General features: G+C 41.9%; 1 protein-coding gene across 2 annotated transcripts in view; it reads right to left on the reverse strand.

Moving 5' to 3' along the window:
* Window positions 1–19,640, reverse strand: part of TRAP1 (TNF receptor associated protein 1) — a 48,561-nt gene extending 28,921 nt beyond the window's left edge. The window contains exon 1 of one of the 2 annotated variants that reach the window (XM_031447620.2): window positions 19,513–19,640. In XM_031447620.2, the coding sequence (XP_031303480.1) occupies window positions 19,513–19,588 (76 nt within the window). In that variant the 5' untranslated portion in view covers window positions 19,589–19,640. Of the gene's footprint in view, window positions 1–18,886; window positions 18,957–19,512 lie in introns of those variants that run through there. The other variant, XM_064478397.1, reaches the window with a different exon arrangement.
* Between the last annotated feature and the right edge of the window lie 1,084 nt (window positions 19,641–20,724).

Raw genomic sequence — 20,724 nt, forward strand, 5'->3', positions numbered from 1 at the left:
TCCTTAACTACACATGCGGGGAGCAAACTGCAAGCAGCCCAGTTAAGGATAAAAGAGTCAAACTGCTGCCTAAGAGAAAGTGTTTGCAGTTGGGGGCCAGCCACATTAATATCCACCTTTAAAATAACAGCTACTCTTCAAAGGAATATAACAGAATCCAGAGACTCCACAAGGCAACCACCTTAACGTCCAGGATGCAATAAAAAGTTACCTGACACATAAACAGAAAAATGCAGCCCCTACTCAAAAGAAGTGTCAGTCAATGGAGACTAGTGCCAAGAAGACCCAGATGTTGGTATCAGAAGACAGGGGTCTTAAAACAGACATTATAACAATACTATATGATATAAGGTAAAATGCTCAAAATAAAGTATGAGGAATCTCAGAGACATAAACTATAATAGAAGAACCAAGTGGAAATTCTAGATATAGAAAATACAACCTCTGAAATTTTAAAATTAACTGGAAGGCTTAACAACCAAATGGAGACAACAGAAGAAAGGTTATGAACTTGAAAATAAATTGATAGAAATTATTCAGTGTGAAACAGAGAGAAAGAAAAAGATTAAAAACAAATGAATGGGGTCTCAGATATATGTGGGATAGGAGAATGAAGTTTCACATACATGTAACTGGAATCTCAGAAGGAGAGAAGAACAAGAAACAGGGAAGAAAAAATACTTGACGAACTAATAATTTAAATTTTTTAAATTTAAAAATTTCCCCGAAGTTGGTCAAAGACATTAAATAAATTCAGATTCAAAAAGTTCAATGAACCACTAGCAAGATAATATCAAAGAAAAACATGAAGGCACATCATAATCAAACTGCTGAAAACCAGATAAAAAGAGAAAATCTTGGAAGCAACCAGAGAGCACGTTACATGGGGGAACAATAATTTGAATGACAGCTAACTCTTCATCAGAAATAATGGAGGCCAGAAGACAATGGTACAACATCTTTAAAGCCTTCAACAGCAGACCTGCACTGGAAGAAACGCTACAGTTCTTCAGGCTGAAAGTAAATGATATCAGGTGGAAACTTGGATCTTCAGAAAGGAATGCAGAGCATCAGAAATGGCAGCCTAGGTAAACAGAAAAGAATTTTTCTCCAATTTCTTTAAAATATATACAAACAGTTTAAACCAAAAATTAAAATATTGTCTAGTGGGATTTATAACATATATACATGCAATGACAAATGACAAACAAGGTGGAGAGAGGAAACACACCTATATAATTGCAAGGTTTTTACTGTTTATATGGTATATTACAATACTAATTCTAAACAAACTGAAAAGTTAAGGAAAAACATTGCATTCTCCAGAGTAACCAATAAAAAATGAAGCAGAGTATGGCTAAAAAAGCATCAGGGTGGAATTCTAAAAAATATTTAAACATAAATATTTACCTGATCCAAAAGAATGCAAGAAAGGTAGAAGAGAGGTAGAGATAATGGTAGAGATAAATCTGACTATATCAATAATTAATTTTAAGTCAATGGACTAAACACTCTGATTATAAGGCAAAGATTGTCAGAATTGATAAAGCAAGACTAATTATATGCTGTCTATAAAACAATCACTTTAAATATAAAAACATATATACACTGAAAGTAAATGAATGGAAAAACATATACCATGCAAAAAGTAAGCATAAAAAGGCTGGCGTGGCCATATTAGATGAGACAAAGTAGACTGCAAAAATAACAAGTATTACCAGAGAAAAAGAATATATCAGAATGATAAAAGATACAAGTCATCAGGAAAACTCAGTAACAAATCTGTCTGCCTAATAACAGTTTCAAAATAAATGAAGTTAAAACTGAAAGAATTAAAAGGAAGAAAAAACAAATGCATGATTATTGTCAGAGATTTTGACACCTCCTCTCAATGAATGACAGAACCAAGAAATAAATCAGGACACAGATCGTCTGAACTACAGTATGAAACACTTTTGCTTGAAGGATATTTATAGAGTACTGTACCCAACAACTGCAAACTACAGTTCTTGTATGGGATATTCACGAAGACAGACCATAAAGTGGGCCGTAGTCTCAATAAATTTAAAAGGAATGAAATCATAGAGAGTAAGCTCTCTGAATATAACAGAATTAATTTAGAATCAATAATAATAAAATACATAGGAGTCCCCAGGTATCTGGAAATTAAACAACATATTCTAAATGATCCATGGGTCAAAGAAGAAATCACAAGGGAAGTTAGGTAATATTTCATACTGAATGATAATGAAAATGCAATATATTAAAAGTTGTGGGGAGAAACTCATAGCAGGAAACTTACAGCTTTAAATGCTTATGTTAGGAAATAACTCTAAAACCAATGGCCTAAGGTTTCACATTAGAGAAAAGCACAAAGTCAACCCAAATACAGGAGAAAAGAGGAAATGACAAAGAGCAGAAATCAATAAAATAGACAGTGGGTAAACAATGGGAAAAATTAACAGTGCCAAAGTTGATTCTTGAAAAAGATCAACAAAACTGATAAGCCCCCAGCTAGACTCATCGGGAAGAAAAGGACAACACCCATTACCAACACCAGGAGTGAAGGTGGGGTCATTGTCACAAGTTCTACAGGCATTAACAAGGCAATAGGGAAACATTATGAACAGAATTATGTCAAGAACTTTCACAACTTAGGTAAAATGGACAAATTCCTTGGAAAAAAAATTTATCCAAAGTGACAGATGAAACGGAAATTCTGAATTGCTTTATATCTAATAAAGGAATTAAATGTTTGCAAAAAAATGTTTCTAAATAAAATTCTAGGCCCAGAATTTCTACTGAAGTCAAACTATCCATCATATGAGGAAGAAATAACACCAATCTTGCACAAAGTTTTAGAAAATAGAAAAAGAAGGAATTATTTCCCTTCAAGTTTTATAAGGACAGCATAACCCTAACATCAAAACCTAACAAAGACATAATACACACACATACAATAAAAATAATACACCGATATCCCTCATGGATATAGACATAGAGGTCCTTGCCAAAATATGAGCAAGTAAAATCCATTAATATATAAAAATGATGCACGTCATGACCAAGCCAGTTTATCTCCAGGATGCAAGGCTGGGTTAGCACTACAGGCAGAGCTCGGAGATCCTGCAGGTTCAGTCCCAGACCACTGCAATAAAGCAAATCACACAAATTTTTTGGTTTCCACATATACAAGTTACGTTTACACTATACTATAATCTATTAAGTGTGCAACAGCATGTCTTTAAAAAATACATACCTTAATTCAAAAATACTTTACTGTTAAAAAAATGCTAACCATCATCTGAGCCTCCAGCGAGTCGTAATCTTTCTGCTGGTGGAGGGTCTTGCCTCAAGGTTGATGGCGGCTGACTGATCACAGTGGTGGCTGCTGAAAGTTGGGGTGCCTGTGGCAATTTCTTAATCTTAGACAATGATGAAGTTTGCCACATCAATCTCTTCCTTTTACAGAGGATTTCTCTGTAGCATGCAAAGCTGTTTGATAGCATTTCACCCACAGTAAAACTTCTTTCAAAATCAGAGTCAGTCCTCTCAAACGCTGCTGCTACTTTATCAACCAAGTTTCTATCACATTCTAAAGCCTTTGTCGTTATTTCAACATCTTCACCAGCAGAGTCCATCTCAAGAAACCACTTTCTTTGCTCACCCATAAGAAGCAACTCCTCATTCGTTACAAGTCTTATCATGAGATTGCAGCAATTTTGGTCACAACTTTAGACTCCGTTTTTAATTCTAGTTGTCTTGCTATTTCCGCCACATCTGTAGTTACTTCCTCCACTGAAGTCTTGACCCCTTCAAAGTCATCCAAGAGGGCTGGAATCAGCTTCTTCCAAACTTCAGTTAATGTAGATATTTTAACCTCTTCCCATGAATCATGCATGTTCTTAATTCTTTCCAGAAGGTTTTCAATGGACTTTGCCCAGATCCATCAGAGGAATCACATCCATGGCAGCTATAGCCTTATGAAATTTCTTGAGGAACTGAAAGTTGAAATTATTCCTTGATTCATGGGCTGCAGAATGGATGCTGTGTTAGCAGGCATAAAAACATGAATCTCACTGTCCATCTCCATCAGAGCTCTTGGGTGACCAGGTGCATGTCAATGAGCAGTAATATTTGGAAAGGAATCCTTTTTCTGAGCAGTAGGTCGCAAAGCTGGCTAAAATACTAAATATCTGTAAACAGATGTGCTGTCATCCAGGCTTTGTTGTTCCATTAATAGAGCACAGGCAGAGTAGGTTTAGCATCATTCTTAAGGGCCGTAGGATTTCTGGAATGGTAAATAAGCACTGGCTGTGTTTCAAAGCCACCACCTGCATTAGCACCTGACAAGAGAATCATCCTGTCCTTTGAAGCCAGGCATTGACTTCTCCTCTCCAGCTATGAAAGTCCCAGATGGCATCTTCTTCCAATAGAAGGCTGTTTCCCCTACATTGAAAATCTGCTGTTTGGTGTGGCCACCTTCATTATCTTAGCTAGATCTTCTGTATAACCTGCTGCTTCACCTCACATTTCTACGCTATGGAGACAGCTTCTTTCCTTCAACTCATGAACCAACCTCTGCTGGCTTCAAGCTTCTCTTCTGCAGCTTCCTCATCTCTCTCAGCCTTCATAGAATTAAAGAGAATGAGGGCCTTGCTCTGGATTAGGCTGTGCCTTACAGGAACGTTGTGTCTGGTTAGATCTTCTATCCAGACCACTAAAACTGCCTCCACATCAGCAACAAGGCTGTTTTGTTTCCTTTTCATTCATGTGTTCATTGGACACATTTCGGGGTGGGGGGTAACTAGGTTTACTTATTTATTTAGAAGAGGTACTGGGGAATTGAACCCAAGACCTTGTGTATGCTAAGCATGTGCTTTACCAATTGAGCTATACCCTCCCCCTGGACAAACACTTTTAATTTCCTGCAAGAAATTTTCCTTTGCCTCCACAACTCGGCTAACCAGCACAAGAGGCCCAGGTTTCAGTATGTCTTGGCTTTGGACACACCTTCCTCATGCAGTGTAATCATGTCTAGCTTTTGATTTAACATGAGAGACATTGTGACTTCCTTTCACTTAAAGACTCAGAGGCAGGATACTGTAGGTTTGTTAACTGGCCTAACTTCAGCACTGTTGTGACTGAGGGAATAGGGAGGCCCGAGGAGGGAAAGAGGGATAGGGGAATGGCCGAGTGGTGGAACACACAACATTCATCGATTAAGTATGCCATCTTACATGGGTGTGGTTTGGGGGTGCCCCCAATCACAAGAGCAGCATCGGAGGTCACTAACCACAGATCGTCATAACAATAAAACCATAATGCCGAAGTTTGAAATACTGGGAGACAGAGACATGAAGTGAGCAAATGCTGCTGGAAAGATGGTGCTGACAGATTGCTCGACCCAGGGTTGCCACAAACCTTCAATTTGTAAAACACGCAGTCTCTGTGAAGTACACCAAAGCAAAGCACAATACAACGAGGTAGGCCTGTAGACAGTCAATACAATTAACTCTACCTACGAAATAGTAACAGCAAAAGAAATGGTACTAATGGACCTAGAATGAAGGAGCAACTGAGAGCACAGGTACTGGATCTCACTGCAGAGGGCAGGCCCACCTGGAGGAGGCAGCAGACCTTCCATATTCTAAAAGGTCGTTGCCACTGTGAAATGTGGGGCAAGATTCTCAGAATTTGAATTTTTCAAAAGAAATAAGAAACTCAAATATTGATGTCAAATCTAACTTTAAATGTTTGCAATTATGTTTTAAAAAATGTTTGGACTGGACAAAATTTGTTCATAGCCAGAATTAGCCTGCGGTTGCTAATCTGCAACTCTTTTCTAATCTGGAAAATGAAGCTTGTGAGAAAGTTTGCCAACAAAGAGAGAAATAGTAATCCTTCAAAATAGAGGCTCTTATTCTTATTTGGTAGAAACGAGTCAGGAAACAACTTTCATAGAAAAAGGAGATGATCTTTAGGACCCTGGGGTCAACACAGGTTGGCAAATGTTTTCTGTAAAGGGCCAGAAAGTAAATGGTTTAGATTTTTGAGCTGTGTTGCTTGATTCTGCTGATGCAGCAGGAAAGTGATCACAGAAAACAACTGGAAGAATGGGTATATCTGTGTTCGGCTAAAACTTTATTTACAAAAACAAGCAGTAAGTCTGGTTTGACCCATGGGCCTTCATTTGCAGAACCCTGGGGTAATTCATAAAGGAAAGACTGGCATGCAGCGAAATGAAAATCACAACTGAAACATCGCCTTGCGATCATCAAATTGATGAAGATTTAAAACCTCTGGAAACCCTCACCAGTGGGGAGGAGGAAGGGGGAGGGGCAAGATGGAGGTGGAGGATTAAGAGGTACAAACTATCAGGTATAAAATAAGCTACCAGGATGTACTGTACACCATGGGGAATATGGCCAATATTTTATAACAACCATAAATGGAGTATAACATTTAAAAATTATGAATCACTACATTGTATACTTGTAACATATAATATTGTACATCAACTATACTTCAATTTTAAAAAATGATATTGTAGAAATAAAAAGAAAAATAAACAAATGGGACCTAATTAAACTTACAAGCTTTTGCAGAGCAGAAGAAACCATAAGCAAAACAAAATGACAACCTACAGAATGGGAGAAAATACTTGCAAAAGATGAGACTGACAAGGGCTTAATTTCCAGAACATATAAACAGCTCACACAACTTAATAAGAAAAAAAACAAACAACCCAATCTCAAAATGGGGAGAAGACCTAAACAAGAATTCTCCAATGAAGACATACAAACGGCCAATAGGCACATGAAAAAATGCTCAATATCACTTATTATCAGAGAAATGTAAATCAAAATTACAATGAGGTATCACCTCATACCAGTCAGAATGGCCATCATTCAAAAAGTCCATGAACAATAAATGCTGGAGAGGCTGTGGAGAAAAGGGAACCCTCCTAGGCTGTTGGTGGGAATGTAGTTTGGTGCAGCCATTATAGAAAACAGTATGGAGATTCCTCAAAAGACTAAAAATAGACTTACCATATGATCCTGCAATCCTACTCCCGGGCACATATCCAGAAGGAAACTTATAAATTCAAAAGGATACATGCACCCCAATGTTCACAGCAGCACTATGTACAATAGCCAAGACATGGAAACAACCGAAATGTCCATCAACAGATGACTGGATAAAGAAGTTGTGGTATATTTATACAACAGAATACTACTCGGCCATAAAAAATGATAAAATAATGCCATTTGCAGCAACATGGATGGCCCTGGAGAATGTCATTCTAAGTGAAGTAAGCCAGAAAGAGAAAGACAAATACCATATGATATCACTCATATGTGGAATCTTAAAAAAAAGACAAATGAACTTATTTACAAAACAGAAACAGACTCACAGACATAGAAAATCTACTTATGGTTACCAGAGGGGAAGGGGGTGGGAAGGGATAAATTGGGAGTTTGAGATTTGCAGATACTAATTACTATATATAAAATAGATAAACAACAAGTTTATACTGTACAGCACATGGAACTATATTCAATATCTTATAGTAACTTATGGTTAAAAAGAATATGAAAACAAAAAAATGTATGTTCCTATATGACTGAAGTATTGTGCTGTACACCAGAAATTAACACAATATTGTAAACTGACTATACTATAATAAAAGTATATTAAAAATATGATATTGTAAGATAAATACATTAAAAAAAAAAACAAACCTCTGGAAACTCCAAGTGTCAGTGAGGATGAGGCAGTGGGAACTCTCACAGAGTTGATGGAATGTAAATCCAGACCAACTTTGAAAAAGTCACAATTTTATAGTAAAAACACACACTGTAAACCCAGCAATTGCACTCTAGTTATGAACCCTAGAGAAATTCATCGGTGCCTCCGTGAGGCAGGAGGCCTGCACAAGGAAGTGCACTGTGCCTCATTTATAAAAGCCCCAACTAAAACTACCAGGATGGCTTTGCCTGGAAGCGGGCTAAGTGCCAGTACGTTCGCACAATGGACTACTTCTCAGCCGTGACGTGGATAAACCCTACAGGTGCTGCTCCCTCAATGAGCTGTACGTGCAGTTCATGTACTTTCTGATGTGTATCTTATTATTGAACACACACAGGATCCCACCTAACACTCACCAGACTTGCAAAGATTAAAAAGTCTGAGAAGACCAAGCACTGGTGTGAGTGTGGGGCGAAGGAGACTTCCATTGTCTCCTGGTGGGGTCCCCAGAAACGCAACCATTCCTCGGAGATAATTGTGCATCACCGAATAAGCTGGAGCATATCACATCATCCAACACTATACAGAATGAGGTATACGTCAGGAATTCTACATAAAGAAATGAAGGTGTATTAACACAACAAAATAAGCAGGGACAACTAATGAACGTTATCATGGATAAAGCTTAGAAAGCATAATGTGGACTCAAGAAAGCAAAGTCACAGCAGAATATACACGGTATGATTTCAATAAATTGTGTGTATACATATACATACATATGTGTTTATACATATACACAGGCAGAAGTAAAGAGAAGGGAATAAAACCCAGAAAATTCAAGTCAGCAGTTACCTCCAGGAGAGAGAGAGGATGCATCAGAGAGGGGCACACAGTGCCTTCCAGGGACTGGTCATTTCTATTTCTTAAGCTGGTCAATGGGTATTCACTTGATGCTTCTTTTAAAAACTGCACATACGCATTTTACGTGCATTCCTTTTCAAGTGGAATGTATTTCACCAAAAGAAGAGAAAGGAAGGAAGGCAGGCAGGCAAGCTCTGGGGGGGGTACTTGCCACCAGCTTCAACCCCCCTGGGTCACTCTGAACTTGCAAACAGAGAGATGTACACACAGCCTCTGGGAACCCAGCCTGACTAAGCAGAGGAGCTTCCCGTGTGTGGCCTGTGGGGCGACACGGTCGGGTACTGGGTGTCCTTGACGCCCGCCACAAAGGGGAGTATAAGCCCGAGGTGTAGCCCAGCCTGCAGGTTTGAGGTGAAGGCAGTTGCAGGAGAAGGGAATGGGGCAGGGTCTGGCAGGCCCAGCACAAGTCAAGGCCCCTCGTGGGCATTCTGCTCCAATTCTAACCACGGGTAATCTTCACCAGCTCAGAGGAAGGGAGAGAAGTCAACAGGACTGCACCGTGTTGCTTTCAGGAGCAACTCTCAGACAGTATTTCTGGTAACCCAGCGGGGAGACCACTTACGGCAGCAGGAAATGGCCTGAGTCCTGGGGAAGGTGATTTGGCCATATTGGTCAAGGTTACAAGTGCATGTACCTTCTAATCTGGCAATTCCATTTTGGGACTTTATTCTATGGATATAGCTGAACCTGTGTATTAAAAAAGAGATTAAAGGCCATATATTATACCAAATGCCTGGAAACTACCCAAACATCTGTCAACAGAGGACTAATAAACTCTGGTGCCTCCCAACATAGGACCACTACTATGATGTGGCTATTTGGAAAAAAACAAAACAAGGAAACTCTATGTACTGATAGAGCAAGCTCTCTAATATCTATTATCTGAACAACAGAACATGGAGAAGTATATATCCCTGCAGAAGAAAGATGTATATCTGTACATACTGTATGCATAGAAACACCAGAGGCTGTACAATAATTGTGATGACCTATGAAAGGGGGGGCAGGGAAACGGAAGAGAGGGGGATCAAGCTGAGAGCAAGACTTCTCACTGTATACCTTGTTTATCTAACAATTAATAGTTAATTTTTCAAAACAACAAATTCTAAGAAAATGTGGCTGTCACAAAAGGGCTAGCCCCTTCCCACCGTCAATGTCAGACTCATGAGAAGGCCCCATAAAAGACACAGCAAATAAGGATCCAATGTAGAGGACCCCCATGAATCAGCAGCCAATGACCAGGCTGAGGAGTCATCAGTAGAAGGTCAGCAAATACATTACATACATAATAGAATACTCTAAAACATAGAAAAGTGAGGCAATTACAGGTGTAAAGCACTCTGATGCTGAATTACTTCTAAGATTTATTAAGAAAAAACCTGGTCCAGAACAGGGGTTTGCCTATGTCACCACGGTGTTTAAATACACATGTGTGTGCGCACACACATGTCTATTGTCTCATAAGCCAAGCATATCTCTGTGAGGACACCCAGGAAACGGGCTTCGGGGGCTGCCACCAGGAAGGGAACTGGTGGCTGAGGGTAGCAGGTGAAGAGATGTGCTTTTCACTGCACACACCTCGTATCCTTTGAATTGTGCTATGTGTATCCATAACCCATTTACAAAATAACCTATTTATAAAACTATAGACAAAAATTACCCAATTACAAGAAAAATTTAAAAATTTAGTAGGGACATAAAACACATTTACAAAGGGATATAAAAAGCTTGGGGAAATGTCCTTGAATAGTTAGAGTAAATATTTAAAGGTGTCCATTATCTAAATTAGTCTATATTTTTAACATGATCCTATTGAAAATTCAAATAGGACTTTTTTTTTTACTATTCAATCTAATTCTAAAATTCATATGGAAAAATAAAAGTGCATAAATAGCCTAGAAATTTTTGAAAAACATGAGGAAATACTATTATAAAATATTAAAGCACATGAATTGAAAGCCACAGTATTAAAATTAATTTCCTCTCTCACTTATTAAAACAAATTCAAGATGGACTATAAAGTGAAAATAAAAGCTGAAAGTACTAAAAGAAATTGTAAGAGATTTTACAAACCTTGATTGAACTATAATTCATCCAGTTAAAGTGTACAAGTCAATGGTTTTTAGTATATTTACAAAATCATCATCACTATCTAATTCCAGACCAGTATCACCCCAGAAGGAAAGTCCATACACATTAGTAGTCACTCCTCATTCTCCCTGCCCCCAGCTCCTGGCAACTACTTTCTGCCTCTATGGATTTGCCTATTCTGGACATTTCACATAAACAGAAGCACACTATATGTGGTCGTTTGTCTGTGGCTTCTCTCACTTAACATGTTTTCAAGGTTCATCCACATTGCAGCACACAGCACACCTCACTCCTCTTTATGGCTGAATAATATCAATTATATGGATAGACCACATGTTTATCCACTCATCAGCTGATGGACAATTGGGCTGTTCTTGCTTTTTGGCTATTATGAATAATGCTGCTATAAATACTGGTATACATGTTTCTGTGTGGATATGTCTTAAATTCTCTTGGGTATAAATCTAGGAACGGAACTGCCGGGGCAAATGGTAATTCTACGTTTAACCGTTTGAGGAGCTGCCAGACTGCTTTTCAAAGTGCTGCCCCATTTAATGTTCCTGCCAGCAGTGCGCGAAGGTTCTAATTTCTCCACATCCTCGCCAATGCTTGTGTTACTGTCCGTGTTTTTTATTACAGCCACCTGGGTGGGTGTGATGCGGTATCTCATTGTGGTTTTGGTCCGCATTTCCCTAAGTAAGGGCTAATGATACTGATCATCTTGAGATCTTTTTTTCCCAATGGTTTAAGAGTGAGTAAACTAAACAAGACACATAGCCCAAGAACCATAAATTTATGGACCACATAAAAATTAAAGTCAATAAAGTAGACCTTAAAAGAAAACCAGCTGTAACTCTGTGATGTGATGGGTGCTAACTAGACTTATTGTGGTGATAATTTCACAGTATATACAAACATCAAATCATTATGTTGTACAACTGAAACTAATATGTTAGATGTCACTTATATCTCAATTAAAAATCTAAATTTTAATGAATAATAACAATGAGCAATAACCATACGAAAAAAATTTAAAGTAAATAGGCAAACACACCAGGGGAAAAAAAAGGCTGAAACACATGACAGAGGGCTAATTCCCTTAATACAGCAAGATCGCTTACAGATCGACAAGAAAAAGGCCAACGGTGCAAAAGAAAAATGGCAATTCACAAAAATGATAAACATCAATGGCTCTGAATCACAGAAAAAGATGCGTGGCCATATTCATAACTAAAGAAATACCTTTAAAACAAGATTGCATTTTCATTACCAGACTGACAAAAGATTTTTAAAATACTGTTATGCCAGCACTGGTGAAGGTGTGAGAAATTGTTGGTGGGACTGCTTGTGATTTAAAAAAGTTAAGCCTGGAAACAACCTAGAAGTCCATCAGGAGAGGGCTAAATACAGGAAGGGCACACCCCGTGGAACACCAGAGCTCTGTGCATCTGGATACAGCATGGGAGACGTGTAAGGGGCAGACCGCATATGGCCTGTGCCCGGAGTGATGGTGGCACATTGGTCACTGCAGGGGCTTTTTCTGGCACCACTGGGCAGTGAGCTGGGAGTCAGGGTTGAAGATTTTTTCCTGGTAACAGTCTGTTCTGGAAACCACCACTATGTTCTCACTAACACAAATGTAGAAAGAAGTTTTCTCAGGAAACTCCTAGGAAGTTAGCTTTAACTCTAACTCAACACCTAGTCTCACTAACTACCCAAATCTCTGTGGAGTCAGGCACCAGGACGAAGTGGCACTATTCTAACTGGACGGCTCGAGGGCGCCCCCCAGTGCGGCCCCTGCCTCCCTGCAGTCCGTCCAATCTGCCAGCCTGTTTCTGCCTCAAGACCCCAGCACCAGACGCTCCTTCTGCTGGAAATGGCCTTCCCTGGGCCCCTTCACCTCCTTCCAGGCTTTGCTTACACACCACCTTGCACAGGAGGCCTTCCCCAACCATCTCAGTTCCCACTTCTATCGCGACCCTCTTCCGGCTTCGGTTTCTACTCATTGCATAGCCATGTGGCACAGACTTGTCTGTGTCTGACCCCAGTCTACCTCAGGGCCACAGAGGGCCAGGAGTCCTGTCCATCTCGTCCCCTGGGGGTCCCACAGCAGGCACGTCAGATGTTTAAGGAAGTGATGCTGCCACACGATGGAGCAAGTGTACCAGTGGGTGGGACCGTCTCCTACCTGCATTTCTCCCATGATCATGGTGGAGTTGGAGCAGACCCCTGTTAAACACAGGGTCATTTTCTCAGAAGATACAGCCAATGTGACACAAAGTGTTTCTCAGCATGCGGGTCAAGATTGTTGGTTATGCAACCAATTAAGTGGGTTAAGTCAGAATTTTTTTTTAAATCAAATGCAAAGTAAGAGAATGTATAGCATAGTAAGGGTAAGCATTTACAGAACTCTTTCAGCTAAGTAAGCACACACGGTTGTACAGTGTACATGTACGTGTATAGCAGGTCACAATATGAATGCTTTTCTTAGTGGAAGCACGTGACAAAAACAGTTTGAAATTCACTCATCTAATACCAATCTAAACATTTCTAAACCAAAGCTTCAGGTACCGTAGAAAAAATTTTTAAAGAAGTTTACTTGTAAAGTTTAAAATTCTGTAATGAAAAGGAGAATTAATTCTCTCCCCCAAAGGGAAAATATGATACTGGAAAAACTGTAGTTCTTTGGAATGTAGCCTCTAGCTTTTTTTCCAGAACACCTCCAATTATTTCCCCATAGTTTTATGCTTGTACGCATGAAATGCTCTGCTTCTCAGTAAGTCAACTCCGAGAGCTTCATTCTCTCTCAACTTCCCCCAGAGCCACAGGTTAGCTATTCACATCTGAAATTTCTCCAAACATTTTGTTTCTTAAGTTCTGCCATCACTTCAGGTAAGATTTGTGTTAAGTATATCAATATTCCAGACAGAAAGCTCTTCACTTTCTATTACATCCAATAAAGCTTTGTAGTCCCTCAAAATTTCCCAAGTTCTTACCTCTGGCATTGCCGAACATGTTCACTGTTTCTCAAACCTTACTGTGTTTCACAGCCTGTTCTAATCCTTTTGTCCTAAGCTGTACCAACACTCCAAGAAACAACTCTCTGAATACAAAGAAACTTAATAAATCAAAAGGGAGGGGCAACTCTGAACAGTCAAAATATGGGACATGAAATCGACATGCCAAGCTTCAGCTATACAAAAATGTTTATGTCCAAGCTCAAAATTCTCCTCTTTTAAAACATTTGCCAGCAAGTTTCATGATCTAGTTTCCCAACCATCATATGAAAATGGAGAGGAGGAGGGACCCCGGCTTCAGAGGCCTGGCAGGTTAAAATGGGAGTAAAGTAAAAGACGCTAAAAACACAAATACTCAAGATGTGGTTTCAGTGTGGGGCACTTGATAGACAAAGGAGTTGTCACACCCCAGTGGTCCTGCAGGGGCCTGTGGATTAGAACAGAAGACCATAAACTAACATTCATAACGACCCCGAAAACATCAAAGGAAGGTTCAGTTATGTTCCTTTTAATGATTAAGTCTTCCAGAAAAAACTTCTAATCATAATGGTTAAAACAAAATGCTTTACTACTTCACAAGTCAGTTTCATGGAAAATTCCCCCAGGCACTCTGTTCCCTGTAAACGCCGGAGAACGGCGAGCGTAAACTCCAGTGACCATGCGCCTTCTTCATTCCTCCTCTGCAGCACACAGCCGGACCTCGCTGCCCAGCTCCCTGGGGAAGACTTGCACCCTTCTGTATGTTCTGAACAACATTCCTGTACAGCCTGCTCTTTTAAAACATGGTATTCATTTTGGCTATCTCGCAATTTTCAGTATTCTAATCACATCTCTTGGTTATACAGCTGCTAAATACCCAAGCCATTCCTTCAAAATTAGTTACTACAGCCACAACTCAGCTACACTTGCATTCAACTTACCTGATCTGCAGGCATAAAAGCAGGTGGAGTCACGCCCCCAAGTGGACGCTGGTTCTCCAGGCCACAACTTCCATTGTAATTTCTAGTGGCTTTGGCAGAAATACCAGCCATATCAGAAATAAACACCCTGAAATCTACCTTTACTAAAAGCTAGAACTATGGGGAAGTCCCTGTGTGGACTAAGCAAACAGCAGCTTCCTAGTAAAAGGCAAGTGTTCTATATCAACACTGAGCAGAACGGTGTTTAAGAGAAATTTTAGCTGACTACACTGAGGGCATCAAGGATGCAATCCAAGAACACCCTCTGGCTTTGAACTTAAAGCATCTCACTTGAGGGTGAACCGGATATAGTTTCACTGATCCCGAGTCAGTATTTTGGTTTGAGACAAGCAAACACCACCACTGGCCTCAGTAATACCCTCCTCTGTTCTGTTACGACCTGGTATTTCACATCTAGGGAACGAGAACTGTTAGTTTTCCTTCAGTGTTTACTCATCAACCTGACTTCCCTCCTCTTCAAGCTGCATTCCCTCTGTTCTTGCCCAGGGGGAGCAAAACACTTGGGGATCTTCCTTTTGTCTTAGTTCTGATCAAATACTCAGCCAGTAACTAATAAGGTCTTTGCTAACCTATTACACTTGGGTTGGTCTGATCTTTGGCAGACAGCTCAGATAACTCAGGCCCCTCATCCTAACCAAGTGTCCCACTGCCAAAGGGCCACCTGGTGCCTCCTGGACAGCTGGCCACACATCCCTCCACTGTCCATGTGCTTCTCTGATGCTGGCCCTAAGTCCCAGCACCGTGGTTTATGTAGTTGGCACTGACACTCAGCGTCTAAGCAGTTAACCATCAAAACCTTTATTGCCATGTTACATTAGCAACACGAATAGCTGCTTTAACGAGAGAGTGAAATCTGACTGGCAAGTGCTACTTCCCTCCATCCTGGAAAGAACAGCCTGGCAACACCAGAAATTTTCCTGAATTCTTGTACAAGAGGTGTGAGGGCAGAAATTAAATAGCATGCCCCACCACCACCCCCGTGAGAGTAGAGGGAGGAAGCAAAATAAATCAACAAAATGATGAAAGTACTAAATGGGAGTCTGCAGTAGGACAGGGTTCAGGTGGGGCTCATTCTGGAGAATGAAACAAACCTGCAATGCTTCTTGGCCCTACGACAGAGAAAGCTCACTCCTGTGACCTTTCTGGTGCTTGGAGTGGATTCCCCACCCCTAACAACTCTCCCTTCCAAGGCAGAAAATTCCAGCAAAGCCTCTAGCTTACAGAGAACAGAAAAGGCAGAAGATGTTAATTCAAGCACCAACCAGGCCTACAGCGGCTGCCTCACGATCTCGTTCTTGCGATGCCAACTGTGAGAATAAGAGCATCCAGGGTAATTAGGAAACACGGCTCAGAGCTGTTGTGGTCACTGCTGTCACCCAGCCACGCAAAATGACCAACCCAACACCCCACCTGCCTTACAACACAGTCACATTTGCTTCTGGAGACCGAGTCTGTCGTTGATTTTTCAGGGTCATATCTCTTCTTTGGAAGGTAGGTAGCTTTCTTATTTGTCTACCAGCAAATCAGCAACTTCTGATACTCGCTGGATCTCTGGTGGAAAGATTTGATGGCAGTTTATATTTTTATTTGCAACATTATGTTTTCCAGATTATTCAAGTTCTGATATCCATACTCCCCATAATGAATAACTAAATTTTACCAAGGGAAGGGATTACTTGGTGGTTGAAATACTGTTTGTCCCCAACTACCAGTCAACTCAAGCTTCAAGAAGAGATATTATCTGTCTCTGACATCTGTAATCTGCCACCAGGTCCTGAGGGCACATGAAGTCAGGTGCATGTGGTTGTGGTCCTCAGAGAGACTGCAGCTGGCTTCTCCAAACACTGGCCCAGGCCCAGCACTCTGACTATCCTGATTACAGAACGATGTGGTCCCAACCCACAAGTTTATATCTAACAGAAGAGAAAGGACATAATTTTCAGCCTCATTCACCCTCACTCCCCTATACTCCTAGTTTCTTGTCAAACCAAATTATTCAAAAGCACCCTCTTACCCTGCACCTAATGTTTTCAAGACTTGGCCCAAATATCCTCTCTTCTGTGAAACTTGAAAAACAGTCAACCACATGTTTCTATTCTCTGATACACCACATATGCCTCCAACGTGGCCCAGCATACTGCCTGGCAGCCATATGTTCCCACTAACCTATGACCCAACGGCAGGGTCATACCACCTTGGAAGTTCCAGAGGGCCTTCTAAATATATTTGCTGAATAAACTAAGTAATGAGCAAAAGTGAAAAATAAAACGTCCGCAGTCAGAGACTCTATCCCACAGAGATATTCTAAGTGCAAGAAGCACTAGGATGATGGTGACCTGAGGTCGGAGTCCTGGATGTGAAGCCAAGGCTGAAAACTGGACAATACCTTCCCAGGAAAAGAGAAAAAAAAAAATACAGGAGAATTCTGAATTTCCTATATAGGTGAATTCTACTACAACCACATTCTCTTCCCCCCAATGCATAAGACATATTCTTGGCTAGATTCACCTGTCACTCAATCCATCCAAACAACCGTACCTTCACCCTTATACACACAGGTGACAATGTCAAAGGCATCTGCAATACAGAGAGCTTTCGAGAACAGGTTTAGTATCTCAGATTCAAGAAATGACTACTTGAACCACCGTGACAAACTGCAGAAGGAGAGGATACAGATTATAAAGGGAAAGAGAGAAAGAACCAGAACAAAACTTGGCAGGAAACCAATGTATCTTCACAATGGAAATGACCCCACATGGTACAAAGAATGAATTACAAACACACATGAACAGAACATCTTAGAACATGAAAAAAAACAAAAAAAGAGAAAAGAATCTTAACCTCTAGAGAAGGGGGAAAAAACAAGTCAGCTACAAAAAACACACAAGAATCAAATTGGTATGACTGCTCACCTGCAAAGATGCTAGAAGAAACCACAGAGCAGTATCACTCTTTGAAGGAAAATTACTTCAACCTGGAATGCAATAAAATACCCAGCCAAATGACTCCACAAGTATGGGCACAAAATAAAAATCTTTTTACACATGGTGGGGCTTAGAAAATTTACAACCAACTGACTTTTTCTGCAAAACTAACACAACGGTATACTCCGGTAAAACAGGAAATAAATCCAAAAAGGAAGGAAGACGTTGGATACAAGTAACAGTAATAAAACCTACAGTTGTCTTATCTGTTAATACACATTATTTAAAAAAATCATTGTAGGGGAGGAGGGTATAGCTCAAGTGATAGAGCACATGCTTAGCATTCATGAGGTCCTGGGTTCAATCCCCAGTACCTCCTTTAAAAATAAATAAACCTAATTACCCACACACACACACAAAAACAAAACAAAAACAGAGACGACACCAAAATTTAAAATTCAGGTAACAGAAAAAAGTGTAAATGATATGAAGAGGAAATTCACAGAAGATATACAGTTATTAAATAAATGAAAACATTCTTATCAGTATCCATGCAAATGAGAGTTAAACAAGATACAGTTTACAAACCACCGGTTTCAAAAAGATCTATTATCCAGTGTTGGAGAAGATGCCTTGATACAGGTAGTCTCATTCCCTGCTAAGGGGAATATAAATTGATAAAACCTTTTTGAACAATTTGGCAGTATCAGCAAACATTTCAAATACGCAAGACTACGAACCATCAATTTTAAAACTCTTAATTCTGTAATTCGAAAGAAATGCCATACCTGTACACAAAGATTAAACACTGATACATTCTAGGCAGCATTGTCACGACCAAAAGAACAGAAATAATCTTTACCACTCCCTCAATAGGATAATGTTAAGGAAATGATACATCCATAACACAGGACACTACGCAGCCACTGTAAACAGTATGGAACCGGTCCATACTGACAAGAAAAGCTGTGTAAGCCATGCTGGAGCTTAAACAACAACAACAACAAACTGCTGCACAATGTATATACGGTTTAGGCCTTTTTACGTAAAAATAGTTAGGCAGGTCTATTTACGTATGTGTCTAACTGTGCAGAGCCTGGAAGGAACATCAACATGTTCACCCGTGGTTACTTCCCAGTGGGGAGTGAGAAAGCAGAGATTGCGGTCATTCTTTTCTTTCAACATTTATTTGAGCACCTACCGATTCCAGGCCCTGAGGACACGGCGGTCAATAACCCAGAGTCCACGGGCTGCATGAGGGCCCAGGTGCCGGGTCTCTGCTCGGTTCGCTGCCGCGTGCCGTGCCAGGCCGAGTGGGCACTCAAGTTTGTGTCGAATGAACGAGTGACCAAGTGGCTTATGCATTATCCGTGTATAAATCAACTTGGGGGAGGAGAGGAATAAAAGCGCAACTAAGGGACTGAAGTCATCATCCTGGTGGGGTCCGTTCCCAGCGCACACACACCCTTCGATTTCAACTCCTCGAAACTGCCTTCGGCTCCAGCAGCGAGGAGCCCGCGGCCTCTCTACTTCAACCCGGCCCCAGGAGCTGGTCGGGGAGAAGCCTTTGCTGCAGTCACGTGGGCCCGGACTCAACCCCGTCACCTACGGGAAAACCCCGGCAGCCCAGCCCCGGGTCGAGCCAGGTGACATCAAGACGCACAGAGCGCTCAGCGTTCGCCGCTCGCCGCGCGCTGGGCACATCAGTCTCACAGAATCTCCCACACAGCGCCTCCCACGGAGGAGAAAATCGGCTCGGGACTCTGGGGAGCTCCGCGCGTCCCCATCCCTGCCCGCTTTCCACCCGCCCTGCCCGGCCGCCCTCACCTCCCCGGGCGGCCGCCAACGCCGGCGCCCGCAAGCAGCGGCCCCACAGCAGCAGAGCCCGCAGCTCCCGCGCCATGCCGGTTCTCCTCAGCGCCCAGAGCAGCCACGCGCGGCGGGGCCGGGGCCGGGGCGGGGCCTTCGCCGGGCGCGGCGCGGTGACGTCACAGTGCGCGCCCGGCTGCCCGGTCCGCTGCCTGCGCGGGCGAGTGGGCCGGGCTTCCGTGGCGCGGGCGCGGTCGGCCCGCGAGAGGACAGTCGGGCCTGGAGGCGGGACCTCTGCGACCTTGTGTCGCGTTGTCAAGGGCGACGGGCAGTGAGTGCTGGGTCGCCCTGGGCACTTGTCCACCAGCTGGGCCTCAGTTTGTGCGTCCCAGAAACGGGCAGATGTTCCAATCCACAGCAGAGGGTGTGAAAAGGCGGCGCCCAGGCAGAAGCAGTTAATACCTCTGGGATCCTTTCTAAGACCTGGGCCACCCGTCCAGAACGCTGGAAGTCAGTCTGTTCCAACCAACGCAGGCCAAATAGCTAAAAAGCAAAAGGGAGACTTGCATGCTTGACTTGGCTACACCAAAACTCGAGAGCCAACGCCCACCAGCAAACTGGCCTTATTCATTCATTCCAATTCTCTCGCCCTCCTGGAGGTAGGAGTCTCGTCGTGGATTCCGACCTTGAATTCCCTTTCTTACGAGAGTTTCAAACCATGTAACATGCAGATTCTCCAGTACTGCCTGAAGTGGGGTTCAGGCGGCTCCCCAGATGATTATGAGGCACACTGAAGACTCGCTGCCACGATCAAATAATTGCACAAAAACAGGTTGAGATTGCGACAGGATATGCAAAGTACAGAAGCCAGGGGAGTGTCCCCCCGTGGGACCTGGACCTAGCCAGGGCCACAGGAGGGGGTGTGTCCGGGAACACTTCCAGGTAGATGTCAAGGGTGATCCACAAGTTCCAGGCTTAAGCAACAGAGAAGGGGAACATAAAAGAGGTGGGCAGATTTGGATGGAAGAGCAGGAGCTCTCTCAGCTGGGAGACTCCAGCTGCCTCCTGACACCCGACCCCGCACCCTCCAACACACACCCCATTCTCTACACAGCAGCTGGATCATACACTCCTCAATCAGGGTCTTCCAGTGGTTTCCCAGCAGATAATCAATTCCAAATCCCTTATGCCTTGGCCTCCAAGCCCTGCATAACCAACCCCTGCCTCGCT

This window comes from Camelus dromedarius, chromosome 24, assembly GCF_036321535.1.
Source record: "Camelus dromedarius isolate mCamDro1 chromosome 24, mCamDro1.pat, whole genome shotgun sequence".
Classification (NCBI taxonomy): Eukaryota; Metazoa; Chordata; class Mammalia; order Artiodactyla; family Camelidae; genus Camelus; species Camelus dromedarius.